General features: G+C 33.3%; 1 protein-coding gene across 1 annotated transcript in view; it reads right to left on the bottom strand.

Moving 5' to 3' along the window:
- LOC127731871 (death-associated protein kinase dapk-1-like) overlaps positions 1-27,077 on the bottom strand; it is a 75,550-nt gene that overhangs the window by 35,258 nt on the left and 13,215 nt on the right. The window contains exon 4 of the mRNA XM_052240739.1: positions 14,414-14,465. Within this exon, the coding sequence (XP_052096699.1) occupies positions 14,414-14,465 (52 nt within the window). The remainder of the gene's footprint in view (positions 1-14,413; positions 14,466-27,077) is intronic.

Below are 27,077 nucleotides of genomic sequence, written 5' to 3'. Positions count from 1 at the left end.
GAACCATGAAAACGAGGTCATTATAAAATTAAAGAACCTTAGTGAGCGTGCTCACATACCCCACGTCCCCACATTGTCACTGGAGAAATAAAATAACTGTAAGAAAAAAAAATTGCATAAGGAAAAAAAATTTCAGAGGAGTTGCGATGACAAACTGTTGCAGTAGTATATTGAAACAAATAAGTTCAAAGGGGTGTAACTCCTAGAAAAAAAATTGAATCATAATTTCCTGTCGATATGCACATCTACATAGTATGTCCTTAATATCTACAAAGTTTCATGAAAATTCTGTTGTGTGGTTTAAGAGGAGTTGCGATAAAAAACTCTTGCAGAAGTATATTGAAGCAAATGAGTTCAAAGGGGTGTAACTCCTAGAAAAAAAAATGAATCATAATTTCCTATCGATATGCACATCTACGTAGTATGTCCTTATTATCTACAAAGTTTCATGAAATTCTGTTGTGTGGTTTCAGAGAAGTTGCAATGACAAACTGTTGCAGTAGTATATTGAAGCAAATAAGTTCAAAGGGGCGTAATTCCTAGAATGAAAATTGAATATTAATTTCCTGTCGATATGCACATCTACATAGTATGTCCTTATTATCTAAAAATGTTTCATGAAATTCTGTCGTGTGCAGGGGTTCAAATTAGCGGTGGTCCGAGGTCCGTGACCTTCCACTGTTGCAATCAGACTTTCGTTTTGGTTACTAGCTACTCCCGACGGACCTTCGAAATTAAAGGAAATAAAATGATTTTTGCTGACCTTTTTAACCATCTGTATTGTCATTTTAAAGCCATATTATTATTGAAATTGAGATAAAAAAAATGTTTCATCCCCGACCTTGCCGACGAGTGATAAAAGTTATTTTTAACCTTGTAATTCTTGGAAACACAAGGTTATAAATAGTTGCGAGAAGTCATGTGACAAATCATTTAATCATTTAGACATTTTAGAACAAAATGAGTCCGTTTCACTTTGGTGTCACGTCTTCCAAGAGAAAGCCTGAAGATTATGAACGGTCTTCAACCACAGGCACTTGTTTCTATCCATGGGAAGGTCGACTATCCATAAATATAGAAGGATATTCAATCTTCCCATGGATAGAAACAAGTGCCTGTGTCTTCAACATCTTCAAAAGAAATCAAATGAAGATCTCACTAAAGACCAAAAATGCGATTGTGAAGAACAGGAACGGAGCCCCACAGGGAAATCGATCGACCGTGGCTATATTTTGATGAATCAACTGGTCTAATGTCATGCACATACTGCCAGAAGTTCCCCTCTCATTCAGAATAAAATGCTCCGCAGGGCGCAGCTTGATACGACCGCAGAGGTCGAACCCTGAACAGTTGGGGGAAGTATGGACACAACATTCAAGCTTGATACAGCTTTGGATTTGGATTGTGATTAAATATTTGACACAGCATAGGTTTCTAACACAGATTGAATGTGGTCTAAGAACTTAAAAATTTTAAATTGGACATTCACCTATTATGGTCCAATATCCAAAATCTAAATACATGGTTAGATTCAGCATATCAAAGAACCCTAAGAATTCAATTTTTGATGAAATCAAACAAAGTTTAATTTTGGACCCTTTTGACCTCAATGTGGACAAAGTTGATAACGGGGCCCAAAAATCAAAAATCTAAATACATGGTTAGATTCAGCATATCAAAGAACCCCATAGATTCAATTTTTGTTGAAATCAAACAAAGTTTAATTTTGGACCCCGATTTGGACCAACTTGAAAACTGGGCCCATAATCAAAAATCTAAATACATGTTTAGATTCAGCATATCAAAGAACCCTAAGAATTCAATTTTTGTCAAAATCAAACTAAGTTTAATTTTGGACCCTTTGGACCTTAATGTAGACCAATTTGAAAACGGAACCAAAAATTAAGAATCTAAATACACGGTTAGATTCGGCATATCAAAGAACCCCAATAATTCAATTTTTGATGAAATCAAACAAAGTTTAATTTTGGACCCTTTTGACCTCAATGTGGACAAAGTTGATAACGGGGCCCAAAAATCAAAAATCTAAATACATGGTTAGATTCAGCATATCAAAGAACCCCATATATTCAATTTTTGTTGAAATCAAACAAAGTTTAATTTTGGACCCCGATTTGGACCAACTTGAAAACTGGGCCCATAATCAAAAATCTAAATACATGTTTAGATTCAGCATATCAAAGAACCCTAAGAATTCAATTTTTGATGAAATCAAACAAAGTTTAATTTTGGACCCTTTGGACCTCAATGTGGACCAATTTAAAAACGGGGCCCAAAATCCAAAAACTAAATACACGGTTAGATTCAGCATATTAAATAACCCCATGAAATCAAGAACAAGAGTGCACACGCTGAAATGTCTCGCCTTCTTTACTAATCATTGATATTATGTTGATAGTCCTAAATATAAAGCTTTATTACAACTGTCACATAAACTTAACATTAACCAAGTAAACTAAAAATTGACCAATGAACCATGAAAATGAGGTCAAGGTCAGATGAACCATGCTAGGCAGGCATGTACAGCTAACAATTCTTCCATACAACAAATATAGTTGACCTATTGCTTATAGCTTAAGAAAAACAGACGAAAACACAAAAACTTAACACTGAGCAATTAACCTTGAAAATGAGGTCAAGGTCAAATAAAACCTGCGTGACTGACATATAGATCATAAAATATTTCCATACACCAAATATAGTTGAACTATTGCATATAGTATTAGAAAAAAAGACCAAAACTCAAAAACTTAACTTTGACCACTGAACCATGAAAATGAGGTCAAGGTAAGATGACACCTGCCAGCTAGACATGTACACCTTACAATCATTCCATACACCAAATATAGCTGACCTATTGCATGCAGTATTAGAAAGAAAGACCAAAACTCAAAAACTTAACTTTGACCACTGAACCATGAAAATGAGGTCAAGGTCAGATGACACCTGCCAGCTAGACATGTACACCTTACAATCATTCCATACACCAAATATAGTAGACCTATTGCATACAGTATAAGAAAAACAGACCAAAACACAAAAACTTAACTATAACCACTGAACCATGAAAATGAGGTCAAGGTCAGATGACACCTGCCAGTTGGACATGTACACCTTACAGTCCTTCCATACACCGAATATACTAGACCTATTGCTTATAGTATCTGAGATATGGACTTGACCACGAAAACTTAACCTTGTTCACTGATCCATGAAATGAGGTCGAGGTCAAGTGAAAACTGTCTGACGGGCATGAGGACCTTGCAAGGTACGCACATATCAAATATAGTTATCCTATTACTTATAATAAGAGAGAATTTAACATTACAAAAAATCTGAACTTTTTTTTCAAGTAGTCACTGAACCATGAAAATGAGGTCAAGGACATTGGACATGTGACTGACGGAAACTTCGTAACATGAGGCATCCATATACAAAGTATGAAGCATCCAGGTCTTCCATCTTCTAAAATATAAAGCTTTTAAGAAGTTAGCTAACGCCGCCGCCGCCGCCGGATCGCTATCCCTATGTCGAGCTTTCTGCGACAAAAGCCGCAGGCTCGACAATAAAACCCCATTGAAATTGGTCAAGAAATAAGCAATTTATAGGAAGTATCTTCTTTTGCACAATCCTGTGCTATTAAATATTTCTTGCTATTGCGCAATACTGTACAATTGACAATTTCTTGCTATTGCGCAATATTGTGCTATTGGAGATTTCTTGCTATTGCGCAATACTGTGCAATTGAAGATTTCTTGCTATTGCGCAATACTGTGCAATTGAAGATTTCTTGCTATTGTGCAATACTGTGCAATTGAAAATTTCTTGCTATTGCACAATACTTATTATATAATAATTTACACATCCTGTTTGGTGTGTATCTCCTACCATATCATTATTATTTGATTTTAAATATAAATCAGAAATAACCAACTTAAAATGGAAAATTTTAAAAGGAACAAAAAAGGAAAAAAAGAAAAAAAAGGAAAAATAAATCCCCCCCCCCAAAATTTTTTGAACCCCCATTATGATTCATCACCCCCAAACTCAATCCCAGCCTTCCCTTTGTGGTATGGTACCTTGCAGTACAATTTCAGAGAGATCCATACACTTGAACACAAGTTATTGTCTGGAAACTAGAAAAAAATGTGTTTTTTGGCCCCTTTTTGGCCCCAAATTCCTAAACGTTTCGGGCAATTACCCCCAAACTCAAACCCAGCTTTCCCTTTGTGATATGGAACCTTGTAGTACAATTTCAGAAAGATCCATACACTTACACACAAGTTATTGTCCTGAAACTAGAAAAATGCTTGTTTTTTGCCCCTTTTTTGGCCCCTAATTCCTAAAATTTGGAGGCAATTACCCCCAAAATCAATCCCAGCATTCCTTTAGTGATATGGAACCTTGTGGTACAATGTCAGAGAGATCCATCCACTAACACACAAGTTATGTCTGGAAGTTACAAAAATGCTTATTTTTGGCCCCTTTTTGGCCCCTAATTCCTTTACTGTTATTACCATAACCTCCAAAATCAATCCCAACCTTCCTTTTGTGGTATTGAACCTTGTGGTAAAATTTCATAAAGATCCATTCACTTAAACTAAAGTTAGAGTGCGAAAACCAATGTGTCTTCGGACGACGACGACGACGACGACGCCAACGTCATACCAATATACGACCACAAAAATTTTTTTGCGGTCGTATAAAAAGAAAGTGCACTTCTAAGAGGAACACAAAATCTTAAAATAGACCCAATAAAAATATTCGAAGTGACACCCCAACATTTATCTTGTTTAAAGCAGTGCATCCATGAAAGTGACCCAAATTTTAAGTCTAATTATGACTAAAGATTAATTGTCAGACGCTAAACTTGGACAATGTATTCTCAAGCAGAATGTAAGACCGATCAGTTAAATAGATATAAGGTTCTTTTCAACACTGCATACAGTATTGCAAAAAAGGGAAACCCTTCAGTGACTATGAATTTATTCTTGAAATCCAGTGCAAAAATGGTGTTGATGTGTAAGCAGTACTTCAATATTGAAGGTTGTAAACTGTTTATTTGCTGGATAGCCCATTTAGGCATTATATGAGAAACGAAACATCACATGCAGTTCAAATATGATGAAACAAACTAACCTCACTCCAAAAGCTCATTAATTTTATATCTTATTGAGTTATGAAATTTTTCCTGTAAAAGTAGGACCTGGGATTTAGGTTGTGGACCTTTCAGTTTGGAGTGTCAAAGGTCCTGGACCTTCCAGTACCAAATGTTAATTTGAACCCCTGGTGTGGTTTTAGAGGAGTTGCGATGACAAGCTGTTGCAGTAGTATATTGAAGCAAATAAGTTCAAAGGGGCGTAACTCCTGGAAAAAAAATTGAATCGTAATTTCCTGTCGATATGCACATCTACATAGTATGTCCTTATTATCTGAAAAGGTTTCATGAAATTCTGTTGTGTGGTTTGAGAGGAGTTGCGATGACAAAAGATTGCAGTAGTATGTTGGGCAAATAAGTTCAAAGGGGCGTAACTCCTGGAAAAAAAATTGAATCGTTATTTCCTGTCGATATGCACATCTACGTAGTATGTCCTTATTATCTGAAAAGGTTTCATGAAATTCGGTTGTGTGGTTTGAGAGGAGTTGCGATGACAAGAATCAGGACTAACGGACTGACGGACGGACAGATGGACAGACAGGTCAAAAACATTATACCCTCCGCAACTCGTTGCGTGGGTTATAATTAAGGAGATGTGGTACGATTGCCATTGAGACAACTATCCATCAGAATTCAAATAAGTGGACATAAGCAATTATAGGTCATTGCAAGGCCTTCAATGATGAGAAAACCCTCACCATATTTAATCGTATACTGACAATTCAGAAATCATTGAGAGTTTTTTTTTTATATAATGAGAGTGAGAATTGCAATAAAATTAACCTGCATTTTGATATCTGATACATATATCTGTATATTTATCTCACATTTCAGTTCAATCTTCAATAAAATGCTCCACTAGGCGCAAGCTTGATATGACCGCAGAGGTCGAACCCTGAACAGTTGAGGCAAGTATGGACACAACATTTAAGCTTAAAACAGCTCTGAATTTGGATTGTGATTGAATATTTGACAGTGAGACACAACATAGGTTTGTGACACAAAATGAATGTGGTCAAAGAACTGAAAAATTTGAAATTGGACATTTACCTTTTATGGTCCAATTTCCAAAATCTAAGAACATGGTAAGAATCAGCATATCAAAGAACCCCAAGAATTCATTTTTAATGAAATCAAACAAAATTTTAAATTAGGACCCTTTGGACCTCAATGTGGACCAATTTGATAAAGTAACCCAGAATCCAAAATCTAAATACATGGTTAGATTCAGCATTTCAAAGAACCCCATAAATTCAATTTTTGTTGAAAATCAAACAAAGTTTAATTTTGGACCCTGATTGGACCAACTTGAAAACTGGGACCAAAAATCCAATATTTAAATACAGGTTTAGATTCATCATTTCAAAGAACCCTGTATATATTCAATTTATGTTGAAATCAAACACAGTTTAATGTTGGACCCTGATTTGGACCAACTTGAAAACTGGGCACAAAATCAAAAATCCAAATACATGTTTATTAATAGATTGTTTTGATTTTTTGTGTTTTTACGCCACTTTTAAGCATCGCTTTTGGGCTATTTCCTGGCGGCCAGTTTTTATTGGTGGAGGAAGCTGGAGTGCCCGGAGAAAACCACCGACCTTCGATAGGAAAACTGACAATCCTAGTCAATTAAGATTGGAGTCGAGTGCACCCGCAAGAACGGGGTTCGAACTCATAACCTCAGTGTTAACTGGCTAGTGATTACAGTAGTAACTACTTAGACCACTCGGCCATTGAGGCCCCTTTTATTAATAGACAATAAAAGCTTAGCGTTTAGAGTTCGCTTCATCCAAAAAAAAAATATATAGCATTCAGAAAATTAGTTTCTTCAGTACAAACAAACAAACCTACCACAAAATTTTCAACCAATTTACCAAAGAAAAGGATTTTTTTTTCTCCAAAATAGCATGTCTTTAAAATATCTATAAAACTTATCTGAAATTATTTTCAAAATATCTAATAATGAACAGTAAATTTCAAACTAAATGTATACCATCCTACAGAGCTTATCATCAGCTACACTTAGGAAAAACTCACAAAATTTTCAAATAAAACTATCACTCCAATTATAATTGTGTGATTGACAATTACCACATGTTTTGTTATGGTGATAATACGGTGAAAATTATTTTTTTACAAAAACACTTAGTGTAATCAAACTTTATATATATACTTTTAAACATGTTAAAATAGTTCCCAATATTTTTGTCTTTCATTTGTCACAAACTAATATCTGCAACTTATCTATCAATGTCAACAACTTTTATCTACACAATGTATTGTAATGAAATATATCCTTTAATAAAAATTTATTATTTTTCTTAAAATAACATTTTTTTCTATTCAAATGTAACATAACACAATGTATGGCACAATTGTATTTAAAAACTTCACTTCCTCTTCAACAGATGGACAAAGGTCCATTTTAGTTTCCAAGGGAATTTTCAACCATAAGAAAATATTCAAACATGTTAACAATCTTTAAATAGAAGACAATTAAAAGTCAATGCATGCACAGTTATCACCACATGATTAATATATCTGAAAAAAGCAAATCTATTTTAAACTATGACTCAATTTAAAATTTCTTTTACAATAAATCTATAAATGTAGAGCTTGATTAACTATTTAATATCCCAACCCTCCTATTGTGGTATGGAACCTTGTGCTTAAATTTCTTACACATCCATACACTTATACTTAAGTTATTGTCTGTGAACTAATTTATTTTCCATGAACCAGTGATGTATACCACAAAAATAGTTCTCTAAAATTGATATGGTGTTTTTATCTATTTTCAACTATGACCCGAATTAAAATTTCTGTTAATTGTCCAATAACGTCTCTGAATTTAGATTCTGAGCAAATATGTAATAAAAGCATAGTTTCTGACACAGACATGACAGAATGAATGTGATATAAGTTCTTAAATAATTTCAAAATTAGACATTTACCAATTATGGTCCATTATTCAAATTCTAAATACATGGTTGGATTCAGCATATCAAATAACCACATTGTTTCATTTTTTTGTTAAAATCAAACTAAGTTTTATTTTGGATACTTTGGACCTTTATGGGGTCCAGTTTGAAAAACAAGCCCAAAATCAAAAATTTTAAACACTGTTAGATTACACACATTAAAGAACACCAATGATTTATTTTTTGAAGAAATCAAACAGTCTAATTTTGGACCCAAATTTGGACCAACTTTGAAAACCAAGCACAAAATCAAAAAATTTAAAACACTGTTATATTGACCATATCAAATAACACAAACTATTTAATTTTTGATGTTATCAAACAATGTTCAATTTTGGACCCCAATTTGAACCAAGTTGAATACTGTGCCCAAAATCAAATATCTAAATACAAGCTTCGATTCAGCATATCAAAGAAGCCCAACTATTTTTTTTTCTTTAAATCAAACAAAGTTTAATTTTGGACCCTTTGGACCTTAATGTGGGCCGACCATGCCCCAAATCAAAAATCTTAATACACCTTTAGATACAGCATATCAAAGAACTCCAAGAATTCAATTTTTTTTAAATAAAAAAAAAGTTGTATTTAGGACCCATGGACCTTAATCATGTTAATGTGGATCAATTTGAAAACAGGCCTCAGATTCAAAAAATCTTATAACACAATTAGATCCAGTATATCAAGGAACACAAATAGTTCAATTTCTAAAGAAATCAAACAAAGTTTAATTTTGGACCCTTTGGACCTTAATATGAATCATTTCAAAAACAGACCCTAAAATCCAAATATTAAATACCTAATTAGATTCAGCATATTAAAGACCCCAAAGAATTCAAGACTATTGAATTAAACACCACTGAAATTGCTAAACAATTAGCAATTTATACAAAGTATTGGTTTGGGCCTCTTTTAACTAAACCAATAAGGTTATAACACCTAAAATCAATACCAAACTATATTATATGGTATAACAACTTGTGGCACAATTAAATAGCAATAAATAGGCTTATACTCAAATTATTGTCCAGAAAACAGAAAATCCTTGTTTTTTTTGCCCCTTTTCAGCCCCTTATTATTAAACGGTTTGGACCATGACCCCTAAAATCACTCTCAACATTCCTTTTGAAGTATGGAACCTTGTAGTAAAGTTTCATAGAAACCCACTCTAATACACAAATTAGTGTCCTGAAACATGAAAAATGCTTGTTTTGACCCCTTTTTGGTCCTTACTTACTAAATAGCTACAACAATAACCCCCAAAATAAATCCCATCCTTCCTATTGTGGAATGCAACCTTGTGCTTAAATTTTATACAGATATATACAGTTATACAAGTTATTTTCTGTGAACCAGACAAATAATTGTTTTTGTTAGGCTCTTTCTGGTCCCTAATTCCTAAACAGCTACTATAATAACCCCCGAAAAAAAACCCAACCTTCCTATTGTGGTATGGAACCTTGTGCTAAAATTGAATAGAGATCCATACACTTATATTCAAGTTATTGCCTGCAACCTAGAAAAATAATTGTCTTCTGCCCCTTTTCGACCCCTAATTATTAAACGGTATGGGCCATGACACTCAAAAATTCGTAAGGGTTCCGCAGAACCCAGTGTCTCGCCTACTTTTGCCGTTAGTCGCAGGCTCAACAAAAATGGGGAAAATTTTTTTAAACATTTTCCTCTAGATACTATCTTTTGATTGTAAGAAGCTTCTGTCCAAGTCTGGTAAGAATCCAGGATGGTTTATGGAACTTATAAATGTTTTTAAAACTTTAACTGCAGACTATATGTAATGTTAACTGGAAGAAAAACTAAGTCCAGTAGTATACGAAAAAACAGGTAATAAATTTTTACAAAATTTCTTTCTAGATACTGTCTTATGATCATAAACAAGCTTCTGTCCAAGTTTGGTAGAAATCCAGGATAGATTAAGAAAGTTATTAAAATTTTAAAAACTTTAACCACAGAGTGAATGTAATGTTAACTGGCAGAAAAACTAAGTCTATTTATAAGTAAAATACGGATAAACAGGATTTTTTTTTTTTGCAAAATTTACTTCTGGATACTGTCTTATGAATGATCATAAACAAGCTTCTGTCCAAGTTTGGTAGAAATCCAGGATAGTTTAAGAAAGTTATTAAAATTTCAAAAACTTTAACCACAGAGTGAATATTTGTGGATGCCCCCACCGACGACGACGACGGAATGTAGGATCGCTATGTCTCGCTTTTGCGACTTTTTTTGCGACAAAAGTCGCAGGCTCGACAAAACTCATTCTAAACTTCTTTGAAGTATGGAACCTTGTGGTAAAATTTCATAGAAATCTATATTCTTATACACCAATTATTGTCCTGAAACATGAAAAATGCTTGTTTTTGGCCCCTTTTTGGCCCCTAATTCCTAAACAGCTACGACAATAACCTTTACAAAAATTTACAAAATTTATGAAAATTGTAAAAAATTTACTATAAAGGGCAATAACTCCTTAAGGGGTCAATTGACAATTTTGGTCAGTTTGACTTATTTGTAGATCTTACTTTGCTGTACATTATTGCTGTTCACAGTTTATCTCTATCTATTATAATATTCAAGATAATAACCAAAAGCTGCAAAATTTTCTTAAAATTACTAATTCAGGGGCAGCAACCCAACAACCTGTTGCCTGATTGGTCTGAAAATTTCAGGGCAGATAGATCTTGACCTAATGAACAATTTTATTTTTGTAAGATTTGCTCTAAATGCTTTGGTTTCAGAGATATGAGCCAAAAACTGCATTTTACCCTATGTTCTATTTTTTAGCCATGTCGGCCATCTTGGTTCGCGGGCGGGGTCATCAGACACATTTTTTAAACTAGATACCCTAATGATGATTGTGGACAAGTTTGGTTAAATTTGTCTCAGTAGATTCAGAGGAGAAGATTTTTGTAAAAGATTACAAAAATTTACGAAAAATGGTTAAAAATTGACTATAAAGGGCAATAACTTCTTAAGGGGTCAACTGACCATTTTGGTCAAGTTGACTTATTTGTAGATCTTACTTTGCTGAACATTATTGCTGTTTGCAGTTTATCTCTATCTATAATAATATTCAAGATAATAACCAATAAAATGCTTCGCTGGGCGCAGCTTGATACGACCGCAGAGGTCGAACCCTGAACAGCTGGGGCAAGTATGGACACAACATTCAAGCTTGATACAGCTCTGAATTTGGATTGTGATTAAATATTTGACACAGCATAGGTTTCTGACACAGAAAGAATGTGGTCTAAGAACTTCAATTTTTTTAATTTACCTATTATGGTCCAATGTCCAAAATCAAAATACATGGTTAGATTCAGCATATTCAATTTTTGTTGAAATCAAACAAAGTTTAATTTTGGACCCCAACTTGGACAAACTTGAAAACTGGTCCCATAATCAAAAATCTAAACACATGTTTAGATTCAGCATATCAAAGTACCCCAAGAATTCAATTTTTGTTAAAATCAAACTAAGTTTAGTTTTGGACCCTTTGGACCTTAATGTAGACCAATTTAAAAAACGGGACCCAAAATTAAAAATCTAAATACATGGTTAGATTTGGCATATCAAAGAACCCCAATAATTCAATTTTTGATGAAATCAAACAAAGTTTCATTTTGGACCCTTTTGACCTCAATATGAACCAATTTGATAGCGGGCCCACAAATAAAAAATCTAAATACATGGTAAGATTCAGCATATCAAAGAACCCCATATATTCAATTTTTGTTGAAATCAAACAAAGTTTAATTTTGGACCCCAATTTGGACCAACTTGAAAACTGGGCCAAAAATCTAAAATCTAAATACATGTTTAGATTCAGCATACCAAAGAACCCCATATATTCAATTTTTGTTGAAATCAAACAAAGTTTAATTTTGGACCCCAACTTGCACCAACTTGAAAACTGGGCCCATAATCAAAAATCTAAACACATGTTTAGATTCAGCATATCAAAGAACCCCAAAAATTCAATTTTTGTTAAAATCAAACTAAGTTTAATTTTGGACCCTTTGGACCTTAATGTAGACCAATTTAAAAAACGGGACCCAAAATTTAAAATCTAAATACACGGTTAGATTTGGCATATCAAAGAACCCCAATAATTCAATTTTTGATGAAATCAAACAAAGTTTAATTTTGGACCCTTTTGACCTCAATATGAACCAATTTGATAGTGGGGTCCACAAATAAAAAATCTAAATACATGGTTAGATTCAGCATATCAAAGAACCCCATATATTCAATTTTTGTTGAAATCAAACAAAGTTTAATTTTGGACCCCAATTTGGACCAACTTGAAAACTGGGCCAAAAATCAAAAATCTAAATACATGTTTAGATCCAGCATATCAAAGAACCCCATATATTCAATTTTTGTTAAAATCAAACAAAGTTTAATTTTGGACCCTTTGGACTTAATGTAGACCAATTTGAAAACTGGATCCAAAATTAAAAATCTAAATACACGGTTAGATTCGGCATAACAAATAAATAAATATGGTCAAAGATTTTACAAATCTAATGCGCCATACTGTGCAATTAAAGATTACTTCTTGAAATTTTTCAATATTTGAAATTTGAAAAAAAAATAATATTTGAAGAATAATTCTTTTTAATTTCTGAAATCTGAAATGAGAAAAAATTGACCCCCCACAATTTCTTTTTACCCCCCCCCCTTTTTTCCCCCAAACCATAATTACCCATTTAAATTTACCATAGTGCTAACTTAATCTATTTTATAATAGAATTTAAAATATAGTGTCAAATCTTTCATATGGATTTTTTTGTAAAAAAAAAAGATGCAACATTTGCAGATATTTTTACTGGTCTTCCTTTATAAATATGCATTTCTTTAAACATAATTTAAAAGCAGTGTAAGGGAAGTAACCAAAACGTTGTATTTGGATTACCTCCCTTACACTGTTTTAAATTATCTTAATTGTTCATTAACCATTACTTTATACATAATTTAAAAGCAGTGTAAGGGAGATAATTTCAATGATGTATTTGATTTATCTCCCTTACACTGCTTTAAATTATGTTTTGTACTAAAGTATTTGTCCATTAACCAGGACAACCTTGTTTTTCCCCCTTTTTTGCCCCTAATTCTTAAACGGTTTGAGCCATAACCCCCCAAAGCAAATCCTAACCATCCCTTTGTGGTATGGAAACTTGTAGTATAATTTCAGAGAGATCCATACACCGTTCCACAGTTATTGTCTGGAAACTAGAAAATGCTTATTTTTGGCCCCTTTTTGGCCCCTAATTCCTTAACTGTTGGTACCATAACCCCCAAAATCAATCCCCACCTTCCTTTTGTTGTATTGAACGTTATGGTAAAATTTCATAGAGATTCATTCACTTAAACTAAAGTTAGAGTGCGAAAACTAATGCTTCTTCGGACGACGACGACGCCGGACGACGACACCAACGTCATACCAATATACGACCACAAAAATTTTTTTGCGGTCGTATAAAAACGGCAAAACTTCCTTAAAATTACTAATTCAGGGGCAGCAACCCAACAACGGGATGTCAGATTCATCTGAAAATTTCAGGGCAGATAGATCTTGACCTGATAAACAATTTTACCCCATGTCAGATTTGCTCTAAATGCTTTGGTTTCAGAGATATAAGCCAAAATCTACATTTTACCCCTATGTTCTATTTATAGCCATGTCGGCCATCTTGGTTGGTTGACCGGGTCATCGGACACATTTTTTAAACTAGATACCCTAATGATGATTGTGGCCAAGTTTGGTTAAATTTGGCCTAGTAGTTTCAGAGGAGAAGATTTTTGTAAAAGTTAACGGACACCGACAACGGACGACAGACGCCAAGTGATGAGAAAAGCTCACTTGGCCCTTTGGGCCAGGTGAGCTAAATAGCTAGGACAATAGCCCCCCAAAACAATCCCAACCGTTCTTTAGTGGTATGGAATGTTGTGCTAAAATTTCATAGAGATCCATGAACTTATAATCAAGTTATTGTCTGCGAACCAAAATGTCTTCAGATGCAGACGCAGACAACACCATAACATAATACTACTGCAAATAAATTTGCGGTCGTACAAAAAAATCGCAATAATAAATGCACGCAATAATTTCGAATTTACGGTATGTAGTTGGCCACAAAAGATCCTGATATGAACTCTGCCAGACAGACATATACACCAAACACTTTTAAAATACCAAATATTTATTACAAAAATTATTAATGAAAATTACCTTCCATCCCTTGACCACCAGTCACACCTGAAGATTCCTCTGACATGACAGACTGAAAAATAAGCAATATGCACTGTGAATATACCTTTACTCATATTTCTTGTAGAACTATTAAATTTCTAAAATATAAACCCCCCAAAAATAATATACAATAAAAATGTTACACATTATATAATATATTTATCGATAAAATTTTCATATTTTCCAAAAAATTGTGAGGCCCAGAGTAAAAGTGTACAGGTTGTTTTTGAATTTACTTTGTGTTTATTTGCAAGAGCATTTTAAATGCACCTTTGAATCGAAAATTATTCCAACTGTAGAATATTCTAATATTCTGTGACCTTACACTTGTTACCATTTGTCTTGATTATGTCTCCGTCAACTTTTGGATAACCTCCATTTGAAGTATGTAATTTGTGGTAAATTAAGTATAGATATGTTCAACCGTAAAATAAAATTGTCCCTTAAGCTAAGATAGTATTTGGGGTATAACTAAACTATATAGGCTCGAAGGAGCCTGTATACGGCTTACCCAGCATTTTTGCCCCTCAAAATTTATACAATGCAACAATAATATTTGTGTTTATTGGAAAATTTGTGCCAAAACCTGTCTTGCTGATCATTTTTGCTCAACCAGGTTTTGTAGTTTAAAGATAAAAAGCAGAAATGAAAATTAGACAAGAGCCTCAAACAAGAGTGTATCGCTTGAGAACCTTGGCATTTTGGCAAAAACTAAATTGGATTGATTGATTGATTGTTGGTATTTAACACCACTTTCAGTACTATGTCTATATCGTGGTGGTAAGGATTGATTGATTGTTGATGTTTAACACCACTTCCAGTACTATTGTCTATATCGTGGTGGTAAGGATTGATTGATTGTTGGTGTTTAACACCACTTTCAAATTCAGTACTATTGTCTATATCGTGGTGGTAAGGATTGATTGATTGTTGGTGTTTAACACCACTTTCAGTACTATTGTCTATATCATGGTGGTAAGGATTGATTGATTGTTGATGTTTAACACTACTTTCAGAACTATTGTCTATATCGTGGTGGTGAGGATTGATTGATTGTTGGTGCTTAACACCACTTTCAGTACTATTGTCTATATCGTGGTGGTAAGGATTGATTGATTGTTGGTGTTTAACACCACTTTCAGTACTATTGTCTATATCGTGGTGGTAAGGATCGGTTGATTGTTGATGTTAAACACCACTTTCAGTTCTATTGTCTATATCTTGGTGGTAAGGGTTGATTGATTGTTGGTGTTTAACACCATTTTCAGTACTATTGTCTATATCGTGGTGGTAAGAATTGATTGCTGATGTTTAACACCACTTTCAGTACTATTGTCTATATCGTGGTGGTAAGGATTGATTGATTGATTGTTGGTGTTTAACACCACTTTCAGTACTATTGTCTATATCGTGGTGGTAAGGATTGATTGATTGATTGTTGGTGTTTAACACCACTTTCAGTACTATTGTCTATATCGTGGTGGTAAGGATTGATTGTTGGTGTTTAACACCACTTTCAGTACTATTGTCTATATTGTGGTGGTAAGGATTGATTGATTGTTGGTGTTTAACACCACTTTCAGTACTATTGTCTATATCTTGGTGGTAAGGGTTGATTGATTGTTGGTGTTTAACACCACTTTCAGTACTATTGTCTATATCAAGGTGGTAAGGATTGATGGATTGATTGTTGATGTTAAACACCACTTTCAGTTCTATTGTCTCTATCTTGGTGGTAAGGGTTGATTGATTGTTGGTGTTTAACACCACTTTCAGTACTATTGTCTATATCGTGGTGGTAAGAATTGATTGTTGATGTTTAACACCACTTTCAGTACTATTGTCTATATCTTGGTGGTAAGGATTGATTGATTAATTGTTGGTGTTTAACACCACTTTCAGTACTATTGTCTATATTGAGGTGGTAAGGATTGATAGATTGATTGTTGGTGTTTAACACCACTTTCAGTACTATTGTCTATATCTTGGTGGTAAGGATTGATTGATTAATTGTTGGTGTTTAACACCACTTTCAGTACTATTGTCTATATCATGGTGGTAAAGATTGATTGATTGATTGTTGGTGTTTAACACCACTTTCAGTACTATTGTCTATATCGTGGTGGTAAGGATGGATTGATTGATTGTTGGTGTTTAACACCACTTTCAGTACTATTGTCTATATCGTGGTGGTAAGGATGGATTGATTGATTGTTGATGTTTAACACCACTTTCAGTACTATTGTCTATATCGTGGTGGTAAGGATGGATTGATTGATTGTTGGTGTTTAACACCACTTTCAGTACTATTGTCTATATCGTGGTGGTAAGAGTTGATTGTTGGTGTTTAACACCACTTTCAGTACTATTGTCTATATCGTCGTGGTAAGGATTGATTGATTGTTGGTGTTTAACACCACTCTCAGTACTATTGTCTATATCGTCGTGGTAAGGATTGATTGTTGATGTTTAACACCACTTTCAGTACTATTGCAGGGGTTCAAATTAACATTTGGTACTGGAAGGTCCAGGACCTTTGACACTCCAAACTGAAAGGTCCTACTTTTACAGGAAAAATTTCATAACTCAATAAGATACAAATTAATGAGCTTTTGGAGTGAGGTTAGTTTGTTTCATCATATTTGAACTGCATGTGATGTTTCGTTTCTCATATAATGCCTAAATTGGCTATCCAGCAAATAAACAGTTTACAACCTTCAATATTGAAGTACTGCTTACACATCAACACCATTTTTGCACTGGATTTCAAGAATAAATTCATAGTAACTGAAGGGTTTCCCTTTTTTGCAATACTGTATGCAGTGTTGAAAAGAACCTTATATCTATTTAACTGATCAGGCTTACATTCTGCTTGAGAATACATTGTCCAAGTTTAGTGTCTGACAATTAATCTTTAGTCATAATTAGACTTAAAATTTGGGTCACTTTCATGGATCCACTGCTTTAAACAAGATAAATGCTGGGGTGTCACTTCGTATATTTTTATTGGGTCTATTTTAAGATTTTGTGTTCCCCTTACAAGTGCACTTTCTTTTTCTGAATGAGAGGGGAACTTCTGGCAGTATGTGCATGACATTAGACCAGTTGATTCATCAAAATATAGCCACGGTCGATCGATTTTCCTGAAGGGCTCCGTTCCCGTTTTTCACGATCGCATTTTTTGTTTTTAGTGAGATCTTCATTTGATTTCTTTTGAAGACGTTGAAGACACAGGCACTTGTTTCTATCCATGGGAAGGTTGAATATCCTTCCATATTTATGGATAGTCGACCTTCCCATGGATAGAAACAAGTGCCTGTGGTTGAAGACCGTTCATAATCTTCAGGCTTTCTCTTGGAAGACGTGACACCAAAGTGAAACAGACTCATTTTGTTCTAAAATGTCTAAATGATTAAATGATTTGTCACGTGACTTCTCGCAACTATTTATAACCTTGTGTTTCCAAGAAATACAAGGTTAAAAATAACTTTTATCACTCGTCTGCAAGGTCAGGAATGAAACATTTTTTTTATCTCAATTTCAATAATAATATAAGTATGGCTTAAAAATGACGATACAGATGGTTAAAAAGGTCAGCAAAAATCATTTTTATTTCCTTTAAGATCGAAGGTCCGTCGGGCGTAGCTAGTAACCAAAACGAAAGTCCGATTGCAACAGTGGAAGGTCACGGACCTCGGACCACTGCTAATTTGAACCCCTGAACAAAGTTTAATTTTGGACCCTTTTGACCTCAATGTGGACCAATTTGATAACGGGGCCCATTAATCAATAATCTAAATACATGGTTAGATTCAGTATATCAAAGAACCTCATATATTCGATTTTTGTTGAAATCAAACAAAGTTTAATTTGGACCCAAATTTGGACCAACTTGAAAATTGGGTCCATAATCAAAAATCTAAACACATGTTTAGATTCAGCATATATAAGAACCCCAAGAATTCAATTTTTGTTAAAATCAAACTAAGTTTAATTTTGGATCCTTTGGACCTTAATGTAGGCCCCTTTTTGGCCCCGAATTCCAAAACGTTTTGGGCAATTATCCCCAAACTCAAACCCAGCTTTCCCTTTGTGATGGAACCTTGTAGTACAATTTCATAAAGATCCATACACTTACACACAAGTTATAGTCCTGAAACTAGAAAAATGCTTGTTTTTTGCCCCTTTTTTGCCCCTTATTCCTAAAATTTTGAGGCAATTACCCTCAAAATCAATCCCAGCCTTCCCTTTGTGGTATGATACCTTGCAGTAATATTTGAGAGAGATCCATACACTTGAACACAAGTTATTGTCTGGAAACTAGAAAAATGCTTATTTTTGGCCCCTTATTCCTAAACGTTTTGGGCAATTACCCCAAACTCAATTCCAGCTTTCCCTTTGTGATATGGAACGTTGTAGTACAATTTCAGAAAGATCTATACACTTACACACAAGTTATTGTCATGAAACTAGAAAAATGCTTGTTTTTTGCCCCTTTTTTTGCCCCTTATTCCTAAAATTTTGACGCAATTACCAAAATCAATCCCAGCATTCCCTTTGTGATATGGAACCTTGTGGTACAATGTCAGAGAGATCCATACACTAACACACAAGTTATTGTCTTGAAGTTAAAAAAATGCTTATTTTTGGCCCCTTTTTGGCTCCTAATTCCTTAACTGTTGGTACCATAACCCCCAAAATCGATCCCAACCTTCCTTTCGTGGTATTGAACCTTATGGTAAAATTTCATAGAGATCTAATCACTTAAACTAAAGTTATTGTGCGAAAACCAATGTGTCTTCGGACGACGACTACGCCAACGTCATACCAATATAGGACCGCAAATTTTTTTTGCGGTTGTATAAAATTATAACAATAAAGATTAAAACAAAGCAGCTGATTTTCCACAAATGTATGTTTTTATTTTGAATGTTTATGTCTCCAAACAATGACTAATGGGACGCATATATAATGACTCTATTGATCAATGTTCCTGTCCTTATAATTAGCTTATGGTCTGTATATGTTACAGAATAGAGTAAATGTGCAATTAAATGAAGAAAAGAGAATAATGGGTGTTTAGATATATACAGTCAGGGGAGTTACTTGTACAAATGATTTTTAAAATCACTTTCTCAAGTGATTTTTTCAACAAAACTAGAGTTAATTCCCTTTCATTACTTTTTAAAAATTACTTCTACCAGTGATTAGAAATATTTTTTAAAATCACTCATTCAAGTGATTATTATGTTTGGAAAAGTTTCAATAAGAAACCAGGGTTATCTCCCTCTTTCAGAGGACAACATCACAACAGGGGTCTTTTTGACATTAGCTAATAGAAGACACCTGTTTAAAAGGTGAAAATAAATAAAAACTAACTTGTAAGGAGAAAAAATTATTTTCTGAACAAACAATAGCATTAGAAATGATTAGTAGCAATCTGTTCAAATGTTCTTTCAAATAAACTGCTTGCATATACTGTAATAAAGGGACATAACTCACAAACTGTAAAACTGATGCTACCATATTTGTACTCGTGCTGAGTTTGGCGGTAATAAGCATTGTCTATAAGGTTCATTACATTTGGTTGAGGCAAAGTTAAGTTAGAGAACTGAAACCAATTTTGGGATGTACAGACAACATGGACAAGGGTAAAACTTAATGCCCCTACGCTACAGCTGGGGCATAAAAAGGAACAATAAAAACTCATAAACTGAAAATGCTATATATATATATGACCAAAAAAAATCACAAACATTTTTAAATACATTTGTAGAAAACTAAAGACTCAAACAGTAATAAATAAGATTTTCAGGTCATAATTATAATTTGTAGTGAAGTTAATGGAATATAATCATTCATTAAAAAAATAGTATTGATCACTGGTATAAATAAAAATAAAACACTTCAAAGGGTGTCTTTCATCACATACATTTTGAAATAATGTAAATCACTGGTACAAATGATTTTAAATCACAGCACAGAGTGATTTTCATTCAATTAGAATGTTAATCACTTGTACAAATGACTTAAAATCACTGCACAGAGTGAATTAAAATGTGTGTTTATCTCTGATACCAGCAGTATTTCCAATTAACTTCTATGGTGAAAAACAGAAATGTTTTTTTTTAATTCAAATTAAAAAAATAACTATATTTATCAATCAAATCAAATCTGTTGTAAATTGTATAATTTCAGAGGGCTGAAACAAAATGTGTGCAACAGCAATTGAATCTTAATAAACAAGAGGCTCTCAAGAGCCTGAATCACCTACCTGTTATTTTTTGCTTAAATCTTTCATCAATGATTATTTTTGCTTTTCAATATATATTAATAATGAGTGGCTTAAAAATACCATTTAAATGTTCTTTAATGAATTGGTGGTCATGTTTGTTGGTGGATCAAAACTTTGGATACAATTTATAAACTAGATACCCTAATGAACATTCATTTAAAGTTTGAAGGTATTTGGCTCAGTAGTTTCAGCGGATAAGTTTTTGAAATAGTTTATGACGACAGACGCCAAGTGATGACATAAGCTCACATAGGGCACTTCCGGCCTCAGTCAGTTAAAAAGGGGAGATGACTTGAGTGACTTTTATTTACTGTTTAGAGTGATTTCAACAGAACACTGGTAGAAGTGATTTCCAATTAGAAACCCTTCCCCTATTAGAAATCCAGTACCAGAATATTAATCTTTATTTAATGACCAGGACTAATCATCAATGATTGAACTCTGTTGCAGATTTTAGTCTTTGTAAGGGTTGAAACAGAATGCAGAGGTCATAAAAGTTGTCAAATTTTGCAGTCCTAGGTCATTTGAATCTTTTTGTCAGAATATAACTATTTCTATAAATTTAAATTCAGATAACATTTTTGTTGTAATCTGGTTCAGCAAGGGGTCCTGACTGTCCAGCACAAGATCATTCATGAAGAAAAAATTGATTTATCCAGGTGCTTAAAACCCAAATCATTTCAAATTGCAATTAAAATTTATCTGTAAAAAGGTTACATGAACTCGTTTCCATATTTACCATTATACATGGATGAAAGCAGGGTTCAATTCTAAAAAAATGTTTATTCCTCTCACATTGTCATGTCCCTGGTCAGGATCCTTAAATTAATTTCAAATTACCTTCAAAAACTGACTTACTAAAGTAACATCTTTTCACTGATTACAAAAAAATTATCCATCAGATCTAATCTATAATTTTTTAAGAAAATTTCATAGGGCACACGATAACTGCCAAACCATTTATCAATTGAAAAAAGGGAGGGTGCTATGCTTTCTTTTTTATTTTTTTTGCTCACTTATTTGAAAGGTCAGACAAACTAACAAATCAATGTTAGGCCAGGTCTAAATTTAAATTAGGTCGTTAGTTTTCTTGTTTGAATTGTTTTACATTTTTATTTCGGGGCCTTTTATAGCTGACTATGCGGTATGGGCTTTTCTCATTGTTGAAGGCCGTACAGTGACCTGTAGTTGTTAATTTCTGTGTCATTTGATCTCTTGTGGAGAGTTGTCTCATTCACAATCATACCACATCTTCTTTTTTATATCTATTACAAGTATTAGCTACATTGTACTACTACAAGTATTTTCAAATGTATTTTTTTTCTTTTATGTTCACGATGTGTTCTTTATTTCAATAAATTTGAAAATAGGTGTAGCTTGAAGAAACTGTTGGGTTTTTTTTTGGGGGGGGGGAGAAAAGTACAAATATCTAAAAATTTTCACAATCGTTTTTTTTAGTATGTTTAGTTGTTTAGTTATAATAACTTTAACTAATGTAGTGAATTTGAATCTTAATCACTGTGTAGAGTGATTTTAATTAATTTTTCTACGTGCATCACTTCAACCAGTGATTTTTTTTACTTTAGCTTCAAAATGCCACAGATCAACTTGATCATTATTATGATGATGTACAAATGCTTTTTAAGTGTATTTGTTTGGGGGGAGGGGGGTATTTGAGTGCACATGAAAGGTTTTCCTGACAATTACACCACAAAGTGTTGATGCCAGAAGGAGATAATATATATAATACAGCTTTTGACAAGAATATTTTGTAGTATTTGTGATTATTGTTACGCCTTGAATGTTTTAATTGATAAGAAATATTTATAGCACATAAGGTATTTATAGCCAATTGACCCAATTTATTTATTGAACTTGTCAGTGATCATGGTGATATTTACCAACTAATGTATAAGGGGTGTTAAACCATATTTTCTCATTCAAATGCATTGATCGTCCAAAACTTGGCTATCATGTGTAAAACGATACAAGTGTTCGGTAAACAGGAAGTAACTTTAGTTGTTGAGTGATGAATCTGAAAACGCATCACAGGGTATACATGTGCAAATGAGCAAATATTTATATTATTTGAAGAAACTTTTCCCAAAGAACTGTAAATCTATCTTGTATTAAATGGTCAAAACATGTCCAAGAATTTTGTAATATTTCTGGACTTACATGTATATCTTCTTTATTATTAAAAATAAGTGTACCCGTCTTTTAGAAAAGTTGTTCAAAATTATGAAATACATGTATAATAATTTTTTCCCTTTTAACAGTCTATGCCAAACAGTTTTAGAGTTTGTCTGACTGAAAAAGAAATTTGACCTTTTCGTCTATATTTTCAACTAAAAAAATCTGAAAATTTCTGTCTGACCGAATGACTTTTTGTCTGACATTTTGTTGGTCAGTCAAAGTTTGGGATAAACTGTTTTTAAGTTAAAAAATATAAGTTTTACAACAGTAAAATGACCCCTTGTCTGAGGGACAGTCCCTCATTAAAGGGATATCCCTCATTTGGGGGTTGTTCCCAACCTGTTATAATAGTTAAGAAAACCCATAAGACCACGCAGTCCAGGATAAATAATAATGTAAATCACTTGTACAAATGATTTCAAATCTGATCACTGCACAGAGTGATTTACATTAAATAATATAAATCACTTGTACAAATTAAATGATTTCAAATCACTACACAGTGATTTTCATTATGGTCAGATCATATGTTTTCTTACCTCATATGAATTTGTACTATGCATGCTTTTTTAATGGACATTGTGACGTCAAAATGCATTCTTAATAGTAAGGCAAGGGTGCAAACGCTGAAATGTCTCGCCTTCTTTACTAATCATTGATATCATGTTGATATTCACAAATATAAAGCTTAACTACAACTATCACATAAACTTAACATGATCCAATAAAATGAGGTCAAGGTCATATAAACCAAACAAGAAATACATTTACACCTTACAATCATTCAATACACTAAATATATAGTTGACCTACATGTATTGCTTATAGTTTCTAAGAAACAGACTTAATCAAGAAAACTAAACATTGACCAATGAACCATGAAAATGAGGTCAATGTCATATCAGTGTTCTAGCTTGAATCTCAGGGCAGAAGGGTGCTAGTTGTCTGAAAGGGCACTTTAGCGTTATTACCCAGATTTTAAGGGCAATGTTGGACAGTGTATAAATTACTTGAATATTGCTAGGCTCAGCTGGAGAATATTAGTTGTATGATATGAACCATGCCAGGCAGACATGTACAGCTTACAATTCTTCCATACAACAAGTATAGTCGACCTATTGCTTATAGTTTAAGAAAAACAGACCAAAACACAAAAACTTAATACTAAGTAATGAACCGTGAAAATGAGGTCAAGGTCAGATGGCATCTGCCAGTTGGACATGTACACCTTACAGTCCTTCCATATACCGAATATACTAGACCTATTGCTTATAGTATCCGAGATCACCAAAACTTAACCTTGTTCACTGATCCATGAAATGAGGTTGAGGTCAAGTGAAAACTGTCTGACGGGTATGAGGACCTTGCAAGCTACGCACATACCAAATATAGTTATTCTATTACTCATAATAAGAGAGAAATTAACTTCACAAAAAATCTACTTTTTTTTCAAGTAGTCACTGAACCATGAAAATGAGGTCAAGGACAATGGACATGTGACAGATGGAAACATCGTAACATAAGGCATCTATATACAAAGTATGAAGCATCCAGGTCTTCTAGCTTCTAAAATATAAAGCTTTTAAGAAGTTAGCTAACGCCGCCGCCGCCTGATCACTATCCCTATGTCGAGCTTTCTGCGACTTTTGTTGCAGGCTCGACAAAAAACCCATAAGACCAGGATAAATAACAATGTAAATCACTTGTACAAATGATTTTAAATCACTGCACAGAGTGATTTACATTAAATAATATAGATCACTTGTACAAATGATTTTAAATCACTGCACAGTGATTTCTATGATGGTACAAATGATCTTACTGCACAGTGATTTTTAATAATTTCATATAACATGCATAAATCTGAATGTTAGATTGTTAGATCAACAAGCATTCTGGGAGTATTGCATGGCAATATATAGTCCCCTACCCGTTAAAAAATCATTGTACTGGAACAAAATGCTAACTTGATCTGTAACTTGTCCTGATAAAACTATATAACAATTATCAAATCAATATCTTCAAGCATGACGAAACAAAGTGAGGAAAACTGATTATTTGAGTGAATTTTCCAAGTCCAAGGACCATAACTCTGCACGAAATCTTTAGATTGGAACAAAATTCAAACTTATCTGTGACTTGTCAGGATAAAACTATATACCAATTATCAAATCAATATCTTCAAGCTTGACCGAAAAAAGTGTGGAAACCTGATTATTTGAGTGAAATTTTTAAGTTCAAGAACCATAACTCTGCACAAAATCATCAGACCGGAACAATATGAAAACTTGATCTGTAACTTGTCATAATAAAACTATATACCAAATATCAAATCAATATCTTCAAGCATGAAGAAAAAAAGTGTGGAAAACTGATTTGTCGGACAGATGGATGGACAGACAGACGGAAGGAGTGTAAACCTAAAGTCCCCTTCGACTTTGTCTGTAGTTAGGGGACTTATAAAAACAACAAATATGAAATATGCATGATAATGTGATGGAACATTTAATGCCTAATGCAGTAATGGTTAATCACATAGTCTATATATGCAACTGTTTATCTGTTTATTTTCCTGAAACACATAGTACATGATATGCACAATTTATACAACTGCATGTACAAATGTAATAAACTATATAAAAAATACACTTGGAGATAAATATGCAAGTTATTTGTTTACCATTTCTGGCAAAAAAAAATTATCTTTGCATGTTAGTTGTTACGAAGTTTGGTAAAAAAGATCTGCTTTATTAAGTCTGTATTTATCAAATAAATATTTAATATTTCCGTTTGCAGTGTGAAATTATAATAAAAAAAGAAAACGCACAATGATTTCATATTTATTTTATCGTGCCAAAATTAATTTCTGACATTCTGACAAACATGCACGGGGAAATTGTTTAAACTTTTTAAGTCGTCAGGAGTTAATCCCCTTTAAGTTAATACCATTCCCAAAAATCACTTGCTGAAATGATCTTTTGTACCTGAATAAAAAATATCACTCATTGGCGTGATTTCCAATCTTCAGAAGGTCCAAATTTCTGACCACGCGAGTACTTGCATTTCAATCGAGAGTACGTATATTTTTCAACGTCAAAACGTAGTTTAAATGTTGAAGTTTATCGGAAAAATATTCACAGTATCAGCAAAAATTTTATAAAATCCCCAGACTATTAATATTTCGAGGCTATTTTTAGTCATTTTCAATCAATTTTTGTAAACTCCTTATCTTGTCAATGTTTACAGTATTTTCCCACCATATCTTTGGAAAACCACGTGGTTTCCGCAAAATCTCGCGAGATTACAACGAGCTACAAATTGCGGGAAATTTAAATTTTCAATTTTCTTTACCGATCGTTATGTTTCTATGCAAAAATAAAAAATCACGCAAATAAGTGATTTTAAAAATCACTTGTACAAGTAACTCCCCTGACTGATATACAGAATAGTGAAAATTTGTATAAAAAATAAAGAATACAGAAAATGATGACCCAAGCACCGTACCCATCCTGCTACAAAGACCCTCTTAACTTTTCCCATAACTCAAAAGACCTAAACCAATAAATTCTAAAGTCAGAAGTATGTAGACATATCTTTAGTAGGTATCTCAATACTAGGACAAAATCAAATTGAGTTATCTTTCTTTATTCAGGTGTGCTCCTTCTTCGGAGGATTATACACAGTACTCAGTAGAAGTAAATACGATCAACAATGGCATCCAGTTTTGTTATTTTCGTATCAAAATTGAGAGCAGGCAAAGACAAATCAAGTCTGAATTTACCATTTTTTATGGAATACAAGTAAAATGATGTGTTTTAATTAGTTATTGTGGTTTTCATCTTTCTGTCAATTACGTTTTCTTCATGAAACTACGGTAAACGTTGCAAATTGTGTTGCCGTATGAAAATTTCTTCAAATGAAATGACAAATGCCAACTGACCAATTCTATTTAAATGAATTAATGTTGATGATCACTAATGACCCCTCTGATAAACGGATTACCTGTAACAACTAATTATAACACCTGTTGTAACCGTTGCTTAGCTTGGGGTCGTAAACAAAGTCATAAACTTGTCGCCAGGTAAAATTTCTTACAATTAAATTTTTTTTCTTTTACCAATGTAAATGAAGATCGGTAATATTATCGTTAGT

The sequence above is a fragment of the Mytilus californianus genome, unplaced genomic scaffold (assembly GCF_021869535.1).
Source record: "Mytilus californianus isolate M0D057914Y unplaced genomic scaffold, xbMytCali1.0.p SCAF_21, whole genome shotgun sequence".
NCBI lineage: Eukaryota > Metazoa > Mollusca > Bivalvia > Mytilida > Mytilidae > Mytilus > Mytilus californianus.
The sequence above is the reverse complement of the archived record's forward strand: the minus strand, read 5'-3'. Positions and strand labels throughout refer to the sequence as shown.